At 40.1% G+C, this 14,800-nt stretch overlaps 1 protein-coding gene across 1 annotated transcript in view; it reads right to left on the reverse strand.

The window, feature by feature from the left end:
- NEMF (nuclear export mediator factor) overlaps positions 1-14,800 on the reverse strand; it is a 1,922,187-nt gene that overhangs the window by 713,650 nt on the left and 1,193,737 nt on the right. The window contains exon 21 of the mRNA XM_044074284.1: positions 1,174-1,232. Within this exon, the coding sequence (XP_043930219.1) occupies positions 1,174-1,232 (59 nt within the window). The remainder of the gene's footprint in view (positions 1-1,173; positions 1,233-14,800) is intronic.

A 14,800-nucleotide genomic window follows, 5' to 3' on the forward strand; every position in this document is an offset into this window, starting at 1 on the left:
GTACATGATTAACTCTCTTGGACAGTATAAACAATTGCTCAAGCCTTTACAACAGGCATGTATGCAGAAATCATTAAGGTCTGGCATCTTACTTGGGATCAACAGTTCAGAGTAATGGTGAATGTGGAAGAGAGGTGAAGAAGAGAGTACAGGCAGGGTGGAATGGGTGGAGAAGAGTGTCAGGAGTGATTTGTGACAGACGGGTACCACTAAGAGTGAAAGGGAAGGTCTACATGAGGGTAGTGAGACCAGCTATGTTATATGGGTTGGAGACAGTGGCATTGACAAAAAGGCAGGAGTCAGAGCTGGATGTGGCAGAGTTAAAGATGTTAAGATTTGCACACAGTGTGACTAGGATGGATAGGATTAGGAATCAGTATATTAGAGGGTCAGCTCATGTTGGACAGTTTGGAGACAAAGCAAGAGAGACAAGATTGCATTGGCTTGGACATGTGCTGAGAAGGGATGATGGGTATATTGGGAAAAAGATGCTAAGGATGGAGCTGCCAGGTAAGAGGAAAAGAGGAAGGCCTAAGATAAGGTTTATGGACATGGTGAGAGAAGACATGTAGGTGGTTGGTGTGACAGAGCAAGATGCAGAGGACAGGAAGAAATGGAAAGAGATGATCCGCTGTGGCGACCCCTAACGGGAAAAGCCAAAATATGATGATAATCTTACAGGTTGCCATTAAATTATGTTCCTGATAACTTACAGACAGCTTGTAAACTGGGCAACGGTCAAACTTGTGTGACTTTAAAAGGTAGTTTGTACTACTACTAATATAAAATTAATACTTCAACACATTTAGTTGAATGCAATGGATTTAATGATGCACTGACAGAGGAAGCCTGTATGACTAATGCTGAATAACTTTTGTTACAGAACTCAACTGGACAACATAGCTAACATCATAAAGCTACATAAGCTGCTGGAAATAAATGCTGTATTACCAAGTGCTTACTCCTAAACCAGTGTGCAGCAAAAGGTTTACTTGTATACGACAGATATACTGAAATGGTGGATCTGTAGTACTACTGCCAATTAATGTTCAGTGCAGATTCTTCTATTCTAGAAAACATATCCAACATCTCCGGGAATCTCACAGTTGTGACAAAAAGCTGTTACAAAAGGTTGAAGAATAACAGTAAAAAGGAAAAAAAATGATACAATACCTTAAACAAAAAGCCAAATCCCATCATAAGATAAGACGGTGGAAGAAAGTTCTTCTTTCCTATGATCGAGAAATAAGAGAGAGAGATGCAGATCATATAGTGTAAGCTCTGTTCAACTATGAGCTAACCACCCTTAAATCATTTTGTCTACATTGTGAAATACTTGTCTGCTACTACCACTACCCTTTCTCGACATCTCTACTATACTGTAAGAAGACAACTGAACATGCTTTATTTCCATTATGTCTCCCTGAGTTACAAGTAGCTGAAGGCTCTTCCGGTGGGAAAAAAGTCAATGTTTCAGTACAGTACCAAGAACTATAAAAGTATTTTTTGCAAGGGGGCACAGGTTATGCCAACCCAAGCATACTAAATTCACAGTGACACAACAGCAAAGAAAATAAAGACCACATACACTGAATTACTATTGGTGTACAAACAGAAATCACTCTGGCACAGATTTTCTATGGTAATCACTATACCCTACATTGAGCTTAAAAGTAACGAGATGAAACCTCATCCAGTAACATACCTCACAAATGTCATTATTTAGACATGGCACTCTGATTCTTTTTTCCAGATTTCCCTTGCTCCTATCAGATTCAGAGATCTTTTTCAAAAATTTAGTTATGTGCAAAGAAAGGAATTTAAGGAATGGGTAGTGGAGTTTATTCAGGAGCTGTTAGAGAGAATAGAAATTTCTTCTGAAAATATAGCTAGGGAGTGTGATAAAATTAAGGTGGAGTTTAAAAATAGTGCGGAAATAGAGAACTGGAGCTATGGTTAAGAAGTAACAAGAATTACTTAGAGGGACTGACAAATGTTAAAGAATTGCAGAATAAGGGGAATCTCACTGAACAAGAAGAGGATCAAGTGCAGGATGTTAGACAGAAAGTAAGGGATTACCTCAAGTAATATGCACAAGTTTAGAAAGATTGTTGTTAAGCAACTGTTTTTTGATAATAACCCTAGAGCACAAACATTTTTAGTACAGTGACTTAGGCAACAGAAAGTAGAAAGGGCTGTCAAAAAAGTTAGGGAGCCTAAAACAAGGAAGGTAACAAGACATCTTGTAGAGACATTAGAATTATTTCACAAATTCTATGACCGTCTCTATAAAGCAGAGAGATATGGAAATCAAGAAAAGGTGCAAATGGAAATGTTTATGGAAGAATTAAATATGCCAAGGTTAGAGGAAGATGAGGCTCAATTACTAATGGTTAGGATAGGCGGAGTTGAGATAAAAATTGTGGTGTTTAACTAATCTACAGGAATGTCCCAAGGACTAGATGGTAGATGGTATTCCCGTGGAAGTTTGAAAGCTAGGAGGAAAAAAAATTGATAACGATCTGGAAGGTTTTGTTTAACAATAATTTAAGAGGAGAAGTACCAACGTCCTGGAAGAAAGCAGTGGTAGCTGTAACACCTAAAGAGGGTAACGATCCATCAGATCCAGCTTCACATAGGCCCATTTCAGTACTAAACTATGACTATAAAGTGTTCATGTCTATAATGGCTAAAAGAATGGCAAAAGTAATGCCAAAACTGATAGATATGGATCAATGTGGTTTTGTGGAGGGGAGCAAGCATTTGACAACATTAACAGAACACTGATGATCCAGAGGGAAGCAGAATGTAAGTAAATGCCATTATTGTTTGTGGGTCTTGATGCACAGAAAACATTTGACAGAGTAAGCTGAGACTTTATGAGCAGGGCAATGGAAGCATTTGCAATTCCTGAAAAAATATAAGGTTGATTAGGGGGATGTATGAGGGATCAGAGGTGAAAATTAAAGTGGGTAGGGTCCTCTCTGACGATATATTCTTAGCAGAGGAACTAGGCAGGGGTGTCCTCTTTCCCCTTCATTACTTGCATTATATTTAGAATCACTGGCAAATAAAATAAGGGACTCAAAAATTCAAGGATATAACTGGTATGGTAGTCAAGAAAAGCTGGCTTTATTTGCAGATGACATCATTTTATACCTGACCAAACTAGAAAGAGACACTACAGTGTTGTGGAACATTTTGAGACAGATTCAGATCTTTTCGAGATACAAAATTAATGAAACTATTGGGTACACACACAAGGACCGATTCAGGAATATCTATATTTATGGGGACATGATAAAATGAAATATTTAGGAGTATGGTTTAAATATGATTCTAGTGTGGCAGGTAAGGATATGTGGGAAAGAATAAACAAAAGATAATACAAAAACTGAGAAAATGGAAGCTTTATCATATGGATATTGATAGTAAGATACAAGCAGTTAAAATGTTTTTAGCCCCTTTAGTCTTAAACACAGGTCAGGCATATTTTTATCAACCAGAGGAGAAGTTGTGGACAGCAATTAATAAAGGCTGAATGACTTTATCTGGAAGAGGAAAATGACAAGAGTCAAGTGGGATAAGCTATTTCTTCCAGTAGAACAAGGTGGATTGGGGTTACCAAATTTGAAGGGGTATTTCAGAGTAACACAGTTAATACTCCTGTAAACAGCACAAGCAGAAAACTATAATTCAAAGTGGAAACGGATGACGATGAAACGGGGGGGGGGCTCAAGAATCAAGGAGACTGGGATTTTGGATGCAGGCCTTTAAGAAGAATAACAACAATCATAGAGAATATTATACCCATAAAGTAGCAGGAAGTATTCTAGGAACGAAGCCATTACAAAATTTGAGAAAGGAGATTATGTCAATAGGGATGACTGCAATTAGAGATATAGGCAATAGGCAAGAAGGGGCTGGAATTTATTGGAGAAACCTGGCAAAGGAACCAAGGTATTAGAAGCAAATAACTAGAGAGAGAAAGATGACAGAATGGGAAGACGCCAATAATTTATCTGAACTTCAGGTTAGAGATTGCTTTCCCTACCAGGAATTGATATCAGAGTATAGGCAAAGAGAAAGAAATAAGGGGGGTTCTAAATGAAAGACCAGCACTGGTAGAGTTTTTAGTAGAATGTAGAACAGAAGCTGCCATTAAAGAAAAGGAATAATTAGTAGAGTATATAAAATATTACATGATAACTATAAGAATCAGAGGAGGTTATTAAGGATTGGGAACAGAGAAGTTCCAAAACGCAAAAACATTTGTGGAGGCTCTCAATAATAATCTGTCTAAGCAATAGAGACCTCCAAAGCAGAAACGCAAGCAATCTCCATCCCCCAACACAACCCAAATGACACATAGCCCACAGACTCATTGTGCCACTCAACCACAGCCAATAAGGCAAAACAACGTAGCCAACACACTAGTCATAGGTGACTCTATAGTCAGGCACACTGATGTCCCACTCACCAGGCTAAACAAAGAGAAGGTTACTGCCGTCTGCCTGTCAGGTGCCAGGATCCGCCACATAACCCACACACTCAGGTCCCTCCACAACAAGTACAAATATAACTCCGTCATTGTCCATGTTGGTGTGAATGACCTGAGACGTACCTCCCTGGACTACATGAAAAGAGACATGGAAGAGCTCTCCGATCTTATAGCCCAGGCAGGTATGACCCTAGCCCTGGGTAGCACTCTGCCATCGCCCAGAATGATACCGCAGTACAAGGACAAAATGACTGACTTCAACAATTGGCTAAGCTTCTGGTGTCATTCTAAGGGGATCCAGTATCTGTCTGCTTGGGATGACATGGTCGATAGACCACAATGCTTTGCCACAGATGGCCTGCACCTGTCACCTCTGTGATTCCGGATACTGGCTAAGGCTCTTGCTGCCCCTATAGTGCCTTTTTTAGGCAAGGCTCAAATGACAAATTCACCACCGTAGCAGGAACAGGCAAGCAAAAACTGAGGGTAATGCTACTCAATGCTAGAAGTCTAAATCTCAAAACGCACTCACTCGAGGCACTCCTTAAAATGGAGAACATCGATATCTGTGCAGTGACTGAGACCTGGTTCATGGCTACAGAGAGCACCCCTGCACTACCAGGCTACAACTCATACCACACTTTTCGGCCATGTAACCTGGACCGAAACACCAAAGGCAGAGGTGTGTCCACATTCATTAAGGATATCCACACCTCCAGGCTAGCTGCTCAGCGTAATGCATCCGAGGTTATCCAAGTGCAACTAACTCTGGGCAAAACTGCAATCCAAATTGTAGTTTGCTACAGATCCCCCACCATGCACCAGGATTCCCACTCCTCTTTTCTTGATGTACTGAAAAATATTAGGGTTCAACCAAACACCTAATAATGGGCGACTTCAACTACCCCACCATTAACTGGGAAAACTACCCATGTACCAACTCCTTAGCTCAACGCTTTCTGGAATTCATAAACTCCAATGCCCTGGATCACCTTATCCACACCCCCACCAGAGGCAACAATATCCTAGACCTAGTCATTACCAACATGAGTGACCGGTGTTCCACACCTGAAGTCAACTCCTCGTTGGTCCGATCCGACCATAAATTAATCACCCTTGATAACCACATCCCGCCCCCACCCCCCATTAAGGAAACCACGGTAAAAAATTTCTCCAAAGCCAACTTCATGCTTCTTAAGACAGAAGTGGTGAACTTCATGACACCCATGCAGATGGACAATACAGTTACAACTGCTGAATCCTACACACATGCACTCTATGAGCACTTACACGAGTGCATGGATTGTGCTATCCCAAACAGAACCAAGACGCTATCCTCCAAAAAAAGGAAGCCAATCTGGTGGTCCCCTGCCATAAACAAACTGTACAACAGAAGGAAGAAACTGTTGCAAAAGAGAGTAAAATCCCATGAGTGGAGGAGCTCCCTGGTCAGCCTCAGTAAGAAGCTGAGATCCCTTATAAGATCCTCCAAAGCTAGCTACGAAAACAAAATCACCACTAACTCTAATGACAACCACAAAGCATTCTATAGCTATGTGAAGAATCTCGATGGCAACACCCAGATCTGCCCTGAGTTACAGCACAACGGCACGAAAATTTCAGAACCAACTGATTATGCCAACATCCTGGATATAGGTTAAGTGCTAACTTTACCCCCCCACTCATCCCCTAAAGGGCCCATATCTATACAGGAAGAATGCAGAGTCCCTGTAATCACAACTAAACAGGTAAAAGCTGCACTCTCTAAAGCCAAAAACACAGCATCCATGGGACCAGACAACATCCTAGGCTGTGTTTTACATGAACTTCAGAACGAACTGGCTCCCCACTTAATCACCATGTTCAATAATAGCCTCGCATAAGGTTTTGTGCCCACTGAATGGCGCATAGAAACAGTTAACCCACTCCACAAAGGGGGAGCCACCACTGATCCCAGGAACTATCGACCTATTAGCCTGACGAGCCTGGTCTGCAAGGCAATGGAACGTATCCTCATGGAACTCATTAACAAAGACATTGGTAACCTACAAACTCTGGATTCCACCCAGTTCGGGTTTGTGAAAGGCAGATTATGCCTCCTGAACCTGATTGACGTCTTTGAGGCAGTCACCAAAGCCATAGATGAGGGTAAGGTGGTTCACACAGCCTATCTTGACCTCGCCAAGGCTTTTGACACCATTCCCCCATTCTGGAATTATAGCTAAACTCACTAAACTAGGTATAAATCCCTACATCACAAGATGGGTTGCCAACTGGCTCACTGACAAAACCCACACTGTAAAAGTTTCAGACTCCAAAATATGACCTCAAAGCAGTGACAAGTGGAGTACCACAAGGTTCCATCTTGGGACCTCTCCTGTTTTGTATCTACTTCTCTGAAGTACAGGCTAACACAGAAGGCCTTTGGCTAATGAAGTTCGCAGATGACTGCAAACTAGGAGCTATAGTCAAGTCCCCAAATGATGTGGACATCCTACAGAAGGGCCTCACTAAGACAGATGCCTGGTGTCAGAGCCATGGCCTTAAGCTCAATGCCAAAAAGTGCAGTGTCATCCCCTTTGGTAAAAATTCTGTACCCATGAACTACCACATAGGCAGCAATCTACTTAACACCAAATGTGTGATAAGAGACCTTGGGACACAGGTGGACAGTAGTCTCTCCTTTGATAGTCACATCGCCACAGTAGTAAGGAAATCCTTCTACGTGGCACACCTCATCATAAAAGGGTTCTCATCCAGGAAAAAAGAGGTCATTGTTCCTCTTTACTCATTAGACCCATTATAGAGTACAATGCCCCTTTTGGAATGTACCTCACAAGACATCTGCAGCAGCTGGAAAGGCCACAGAAGTACCTCACAAAGAGGATTACTGGCCTCAAACAAATGCCCTGCACTGACCGTCTCAAAAAACTCCAGCTTTACTCCATAGCATATTGCCTACTCCGAGGTGATCTCTGCCTAACATATAAAGCTATGTCAAACCCAGAGCTGTTGGACATGCTACACCTAAAGAAATCCCAATCCCTTCGAACTACACGCTCTAGGGACCTAAACCTTGTCACCACAATAAACAGGACATGCTGGAAGGATAGAGACTTCCCATACTCTGGAACAGGCTACCCATCTATGTCAAGCAAAGTTCTTCATTAGCACTCTTCAAGAAAAATCTTGATGACTGGATGGGAAATAGGAAATACACCCCGGGGATCACTTCTGTGTCTCTGCTCGACAGTGGCACAGGAAAATAACTTTCTTGGGTGGTATAAGCCAGGGAACCTTGCTGACTAGGCTTACGTAGACCCTTGGGCCGATAGCCTAGTACCTACCTATGAACCTAAGTGGATAAGCAATTCATAAAGAAACAATGGGAGGATATATGTATGTCTCCCAAATATACAACAAAATCTAGAAGGTTAAGGATTTTTGCTTAGAAATGTTTACATAGATATTTCTGTACTCCAAGTAGACTTCAGACAATTTTTCCTCAGGCAGTTAGCAAATGTTGGAGGTGTGATGGGGGAAAAAAAAGAGGTAACTGGAAACATATTTTCTGGGAGTGTGGTGAATTGCCGGACTTTAAAAATTCCCTACTGGATGCACTGTCGGAGATACTGGGTGGGCAGACTGGTCTGATGAGGAAGATGATTTTATGAGCTATGATACAGAATGGGAACTGCCTAGAAATGGCAAGGTCTTGCTATGTCTAATAATGGTGGCTGCCAAAAAGGAATTACTGAAAAATGAAAATCAGAATTTAAACCAACTATACTAGAAGCAGTGAATACAGTAACAGAGATAAAACAACTGGAATTGAGATCTTCAGAAATGGGTACGAGCAAACTATATAGGAAAAATGGGAATTGTGAGAACAATACATACAAGGGAGGAATGAGGTTAAACAGGTGGCAGGACTTAAATAAGTTCTGTAATGTTTGACTGAAAAAGATTAGGTAGATTATAAGTGACGTATAATGTTTGCAACTGGGAGTGTATCAGTATGGTTTATGATGTAAAATGCTTGCAACTAGAATTCTGTCTGTGTGTTTTGTTTTCATTTATATAAATGTATGATTGCCTATGTAGTAAGTGATGGTTTAATAAAGATGTTTCTTGTTAAAAAAAAAAAAAAAAAAAAAAAGGCAGGAACTGAATAATTTATCTAATGTTGCTTAGGTTACATGATATATAGCAATATACATGAAGCATGATGTTTATGTTAATTATAATTTACTTTTATATGAATGTAAATTTGCCTGTGTCACAAGTGATAATTCAATAAAGATGTCTGGAAAAAATGTAGATATATTCAAGTATACACAGTATTAAATAATTTAATTAAGCCTATATGATAAGGATTCCTTAATAACAGCTGCATGGGCTTGAATATCTGAAGACCTACTACTCTGAAAAATAAGAAAGTTTTCCTCTTTCTGACCTTCTGACATACTTTTTCTTAGGGCAGGACAATGCTTTCTTATTGAAGGTTGACAGTCATGTCTAGTGACGTCGCCACCATTAGTAGCACAATACTTTTATTTATGACCAATGTACCATATTCAGAAAAACAACATATAAACGTCTAGGTTCACTCAGTCATGTGCTTCTACATCTATTAATCAAGCAAAAAATGAACATAGCTCAGTATCAATCTGTACTACCACAAACAGATGAAGTTATGATATGCTAGCTAGCAAAAAATGACCATACTAATCTGCATTTTTGTAAGCAGGAATTAAACTATATGTGTGAATTAAAGTTTTCATAGATGTTTACAGGAAAAGCAAAACTTATAAACAGTATTACTATATGGCAATCATGACAGCCAGTTGTAGAATCTAGGTGGGGTATTGCACTTAAAAAAAAAAAAAAAAAAAAGTGCAGTATATGACTTGTATGTCCTTAAACTATTGGATTACTTATGACAGGATCTTGCATGGCTGGTTCTTGGTAAGGTCTATTTTTTCTGTAAACCAAAATATGACACTTTTTGGTAAAATCCTATATTTAGGGATGTCTGAGACAGTATAATGATTTGGTACATGATATTACATGCCAGCTACATAAGTAAGCATGTTCTAGAGTTTGCCATACTATGCCACTAGCAAGCATCTTCCTACAAATCAAAAAATTAAGATGACTGTATTATTGAAGAAATAATCTAAAAGTACAATGCAATGGAAAAGTATTTGCCCCCTTCCTGACTTCTTATTTTTTTGCATGTCTGTCACACTTAAATGTTTCGTAGGTTCATAGGTAGGTACTAGGCTATCGGCCCAAGGGCCTATGTAAGCCTAGCCAGCAAGGTACCATAGCTTACACCACCCATCATCATCATCATCATTCTCTTTCGGCTTTTCCCGTTAGGGGTCGCCACAGCGGATCATCTCTTTCCATTTCTTCCTATCCTCTGCATCTTGCTCTGTCACACCAACCGCCTGCATGTCCTCTCTCACCACGTCCATAAACCTTATCTTAGGCCTTCCTCTATTCCTCTTACCTGGCAGCTCCATCCTTAGCATCTTTTTCCCAATATACCCATCATCCCTCCTCAGCACATGTCCAAACCAATGCAATCTCGTCTCTCTTGCTTTGTCTCCAAACTGTCCAACATGAGCTGACCCTCTAATATACCGATTCCTAATCCTATCCATCCTAGTCACACTGATTGCAAATCTTAACATCTTTAACTCTGCCACATCCAGCTCTGACTCCTGCCTTTTTGTCAATGCCACTGTCTCCAACCCATATAACATAGCTGGTCTCACTACACTCTTGTAGACCTTCCCTTTCACTCTTACGGATACCCGTCTGTCACAAATCACTCCTGACACTCTTCTCCACCCATTCCACCCAGCCTGTACTCTCTGCTTCACCTCTCTTCCACATTCACCATTACTCTGAACTGTTGATCCCAAGTACTTAAACTCGTCCACCTTTACCAACTCTACTCCCTGCATCCTCACCATTCCTCTACCCTCCCTCTCATTTACACACATATATTCTGTCTTAGCCCTGCTGACCCTCATTCCTCTGCTCTCTAGAGCATAGCTCCACCTCTCCAGAGTCTCCTCAACCTGATTCCTACTCTCACTACAGATCACAATGTCATCTGCAAACATCATAGTCCATGGGGCCTCCTGTCTGATCTCATCTGTCAACCTGTCCATCACCACTGCAAATAAGAAAGGACTCAGAGCTGATCCTTGATGTAATCCCACCTCCACCTTAAACGGATCTGTCACTCCCACTGCAGTCCTCACCACTGTCACACTACCCTCGTACATATCCTGTACCACTCTTACGTACTTCTCTGCCACTCCCGACTTCCTCATACAATACCACAACTCTTCTCTAGGCACCCTGTCATATGCTTTCTCCAAGTCTACAAAGACACAATGCAACTCCTTCTGACCTTCTCTGTATTTCTCCATCAACACTCTCAGAGCAAACATTGCATCTGTAGTGCTCTTTCCTGGCATGAAACCATACTGCTTCCAGCAGAGACACAGAAGTGACCACCGAGGTGTATTTCCTATTTCCAATCCAGTCATCAAGATTTTTCTTGTAGAGTGCTAATGAAGAACTTTGCTTGACATAGATGGGTAGCTTGTTCCAGAGTATAAGTATTCAGAGTATTCAGATCATCAAACAAATATAAATTTTAGACAAAGATAACCCAAATAAACACAAAATGAAGTTTTTAAGTGATGACTTTATTAAGGAAAAAAAATACCGAAATCTACATGGCCCTATGTGAACAAGTTGCCCCCTAAACCTAATAACTGGTTATGCCACCCTTAGCAGCAACAACTGCAATCAAGCATTTGCAATAACTGGCAATGAGTCTTTCACATCGCTGTTGAGGAATTTTGGCCCACTCTTCTTTGCAGAATTGTTTTAATTCAGCCATATTGGAGGGTTTCCGAGCATGAACTGCCTTTTTAAGGTCATGCCACAGCATCTCAATTGGATTCATGTCCGGACTTTGACTAGGTCACTCCAAAACCTTCATTTTGTTTTTTTAAGCCATTCAGAGGTGGACTTGCTGGTGTGTTTTGGATCATTGCCCTGCTGCAGAACCCAAGTGTGCTTCAACTTGAGGTCACGAACTGATGACCGGACATTCTCCTTCAGGATTTTTTGGTAGAGAGCAGAATTCATAGTTCCATCAATCACAGCAAGTCATCCAGGTCCAGAAGTAGCAAAGCAGCCCCAGACAATTACACTACCACCACAATGTTTGACTTTTGGCATGATGTTCTTTTTCTGAAATGCTGTGTTACTTTTACGCCAGATGTAACGGGACGCACACGTCCCAAAAAGTTCAACTTTTGTTTCATCAGTCCACAGAATATTTTTCCAAAAGTTTTGGGGATCATCAAGATGTTTTTTGGCAAAAGTAAGATAAGCCTTTATGTTCTTTTTGGTCAGCAGTGGTTTTCGCCTTGGAACTCTGCCATGCATGCCATTTTTGCCCAGTTTCTTTCTTATGGTTGAGTCATGAACACTGTCTGCAGTTCTCTAGATGTTGTTCTGAGTTCTTTTGTGACCTAAAATGCATCACCAGGGTTTTTTTGTATATTTGTTCTTCTTTTTGCACCATTGCATCACTTTCTGGGTTTCATTTGTGACCTCTTGGATGAGTCGTCGCTGTGCTCTTGGAGTACTTTTTGTAGGCCGGCCACTCCTGGGAAGGTTCACCACTGTTCCATGTTTTCTCCATTTGTGGATAATGTCTCTCACCATGGTTCGCTGGAGTCCCAAAGCTTTGTAACCTTTTCCAGACTGATAGATGTCAATTACTTTGTTTCTCATATGTTCCAGAATTTCTTTAGATAGCAGCATGATGTTTTCCTTTTTGGGATCTTTTGGCCTACTTCACTTTGTCTGACAGGTTCTATTTACATGATCTCTTGATTCAACACTTCTGGCAGTAATCAGGCCTCGGTGTGGCTAGTGAAATTGAACTCAGCTTTCCCAAAAATGTGATTAACCACAGTTACTTCATGATTTAACAAGGTGGGTAATTACTTTTTCACATAGGACCATGTAGGTTTGGATAGTTTTTTTCCTTTAATAAATAAAATAACCACTTAAAAAATGTATTTTATATTTACTTGGGTTATCTTTGTCCAATATTTAAATTTGTTTGATGAGCTGAAATATTTAAGTGTGACAAACAAGCAAAGAAATAAGAAATCAGGAAGGGGGCAAATACTTTTTCATTGCACTGTATATGCCTGCCGGACTTAAAGGAAACTCCAGACAGGAGTTGGTGGTGGATTCATCCATTTAGACAGAAATGGAGGGCGCAAACTCCTGATCCATCAAGAAGGCTCCTCTTGTTATAAAGTTTTAATGTCTATACGAGCTAAAAGAATGGCAAAGGTGTTGCCAAACTTGATAGAAATGGATCAGTGTAGTTTTGTGGAGAGGATGCAAACATTTGGCAACATTAATAGAACAATGATGATCCAGAAGGAAGCAGAATGTAATAAATTACCTCATTTGACAAGAGTACTCTGGGATTTTAAGAGTATGTATTAGAAGCATTTGTATTCCCTGATAAAATAATAAGGTTAATTAAAAGGATGTATGAAGGAACGAAGGCAAGAATTAAAGTGTGAGGGTTCTTTTGCTGGAAAAGTTCACCCAGACTCTGCCACAACTTAATGTGAGGAAAAGGGATAGTTTGCTTTTCCTTTCTTGTATTACTTTATTGCCTTCTTCTATTTTGTATACTGTGATTTTTTTTTTTTTTACACTACATTTTACTTGTATTCTGCTTTGGTCACTCCCTCAGGATAATTATGCCCAACATCCCTGCCAACACCATCAGATGCCTGAGTCACTAGGTTGCCTGGACTGTGGTAAGGACTTTATCCATCTATATCATCAAGCTAATTTTCTGGTGAGAATTTCATCTGGCATTCTGTTTTCATGTATCCCAGATGCTCTACAGAGGGGAAAAAAACCTAGAACATCATTGACTCTGAATTCTGCAAACTTTGTGTTTCTGCATTTGCAATAACATACAGTTCTCATTATTTCTGCAGTCTCTTACTTCTGTGTGGATTTTGTCAGAAACATATGCCTTGTATTTAATTTAATTGCTTTGTGGAGTGAGTCAGTCTGTGTACTAGCTCTGCCTTAGCACTACTCAAACACTTGTAGTGCCGTGATCTCAAATGATCTGTCTGCCCACGTGAACATGCAAAATGTCCTCTTGAACATCCATTCAGAACTGTCACAGAAGAATGCTGCACTTCTCTAATCATCAGACCATACTTTTTGACTGTTAGCTTTCCAATTCATCTACATTTTCTTGATGTATTTCCTGAATTTTACCAATCATATTCATAAACAAAAGAATCATGTTCATAACATTTGGTTGCTTTAAATGAACTTGCTGAGGTACAATTTGAAACAACTGCTTGAACACTTCATTCTTACACAAGAGGTTTAATCAAACTTGACCAACATGTTTTAAGTTGTGCCCAAAATACAACAAAGACATGTGTGGGATTTATTTAACTTACAGTTTAAACACAACATTCTGAATGTAGACCATTACCCATTTTTTTTTTCAGTTCAGATGGCTTTTAAAAACTTTTGTCAGACACTCTCAGCTGTACTGTAAGGCTTTCTGTCACACAATTTTGTTTTAAACATGCTGTCTTTGGTACTAGTTTGCACAGTAGCCACAAACTGCATCTCTACTGTACTCACACACATTTGTCTCTTGAAATTAAAATTATTTATTCACCATAACTATGCATCCGTGCTCTCCATTTTCATTATTCTTCAACATATGGATTATCGGATAAAACTCAGCTGCATACCACAACTTTATGGATCCAACCCTCGAGCTCCTCCCTCTACCCATAATGCTCCAAACAGCCTACAATACTTCAGATACAGTTTGCTGCCTTACAGAGCCTAAGATATAGTAAGAAGAAGGCAATAGCAGTAAAGCCAGGACTCAAACATGGAACAAAAGGTTCCAAAATATTCATAAGGTCACTCCAAAAAAATGAGAGGAAGGTGGAGAGGACAACACAGATGCATATTTATGGTAAGTACATAACTGTAATATCAGATCTTGTATTTTTTATTCTTCCTCAACGTATGGAAGAGTCCACAGCAACTTGAATCTTGGGTGGTCCTCTTCTCATAAAAGGATATTCTGGAGAACTGAGGAATCAAAAGCAGCTCTGCTTCTAGAAGTCAAATAAAGTTTGTAATGAGCAATAAAGGTATGAGCATTAGACCAGGTAG

This window comes from Protopterus annectens, chromosome 6.part0 (assembly GCF_019279795.1).
Source record: "Protopterus annectens isolate FY-2018-M chromosome 6.part0, PAN1.0, whole genome shotgun sequence".
NCBI classification, from domain to species: Eukaryota; Metazoa; Chordata; order Ceratodontiformes; family Protopteridae; genus Protopterus; species Protopterus annectens.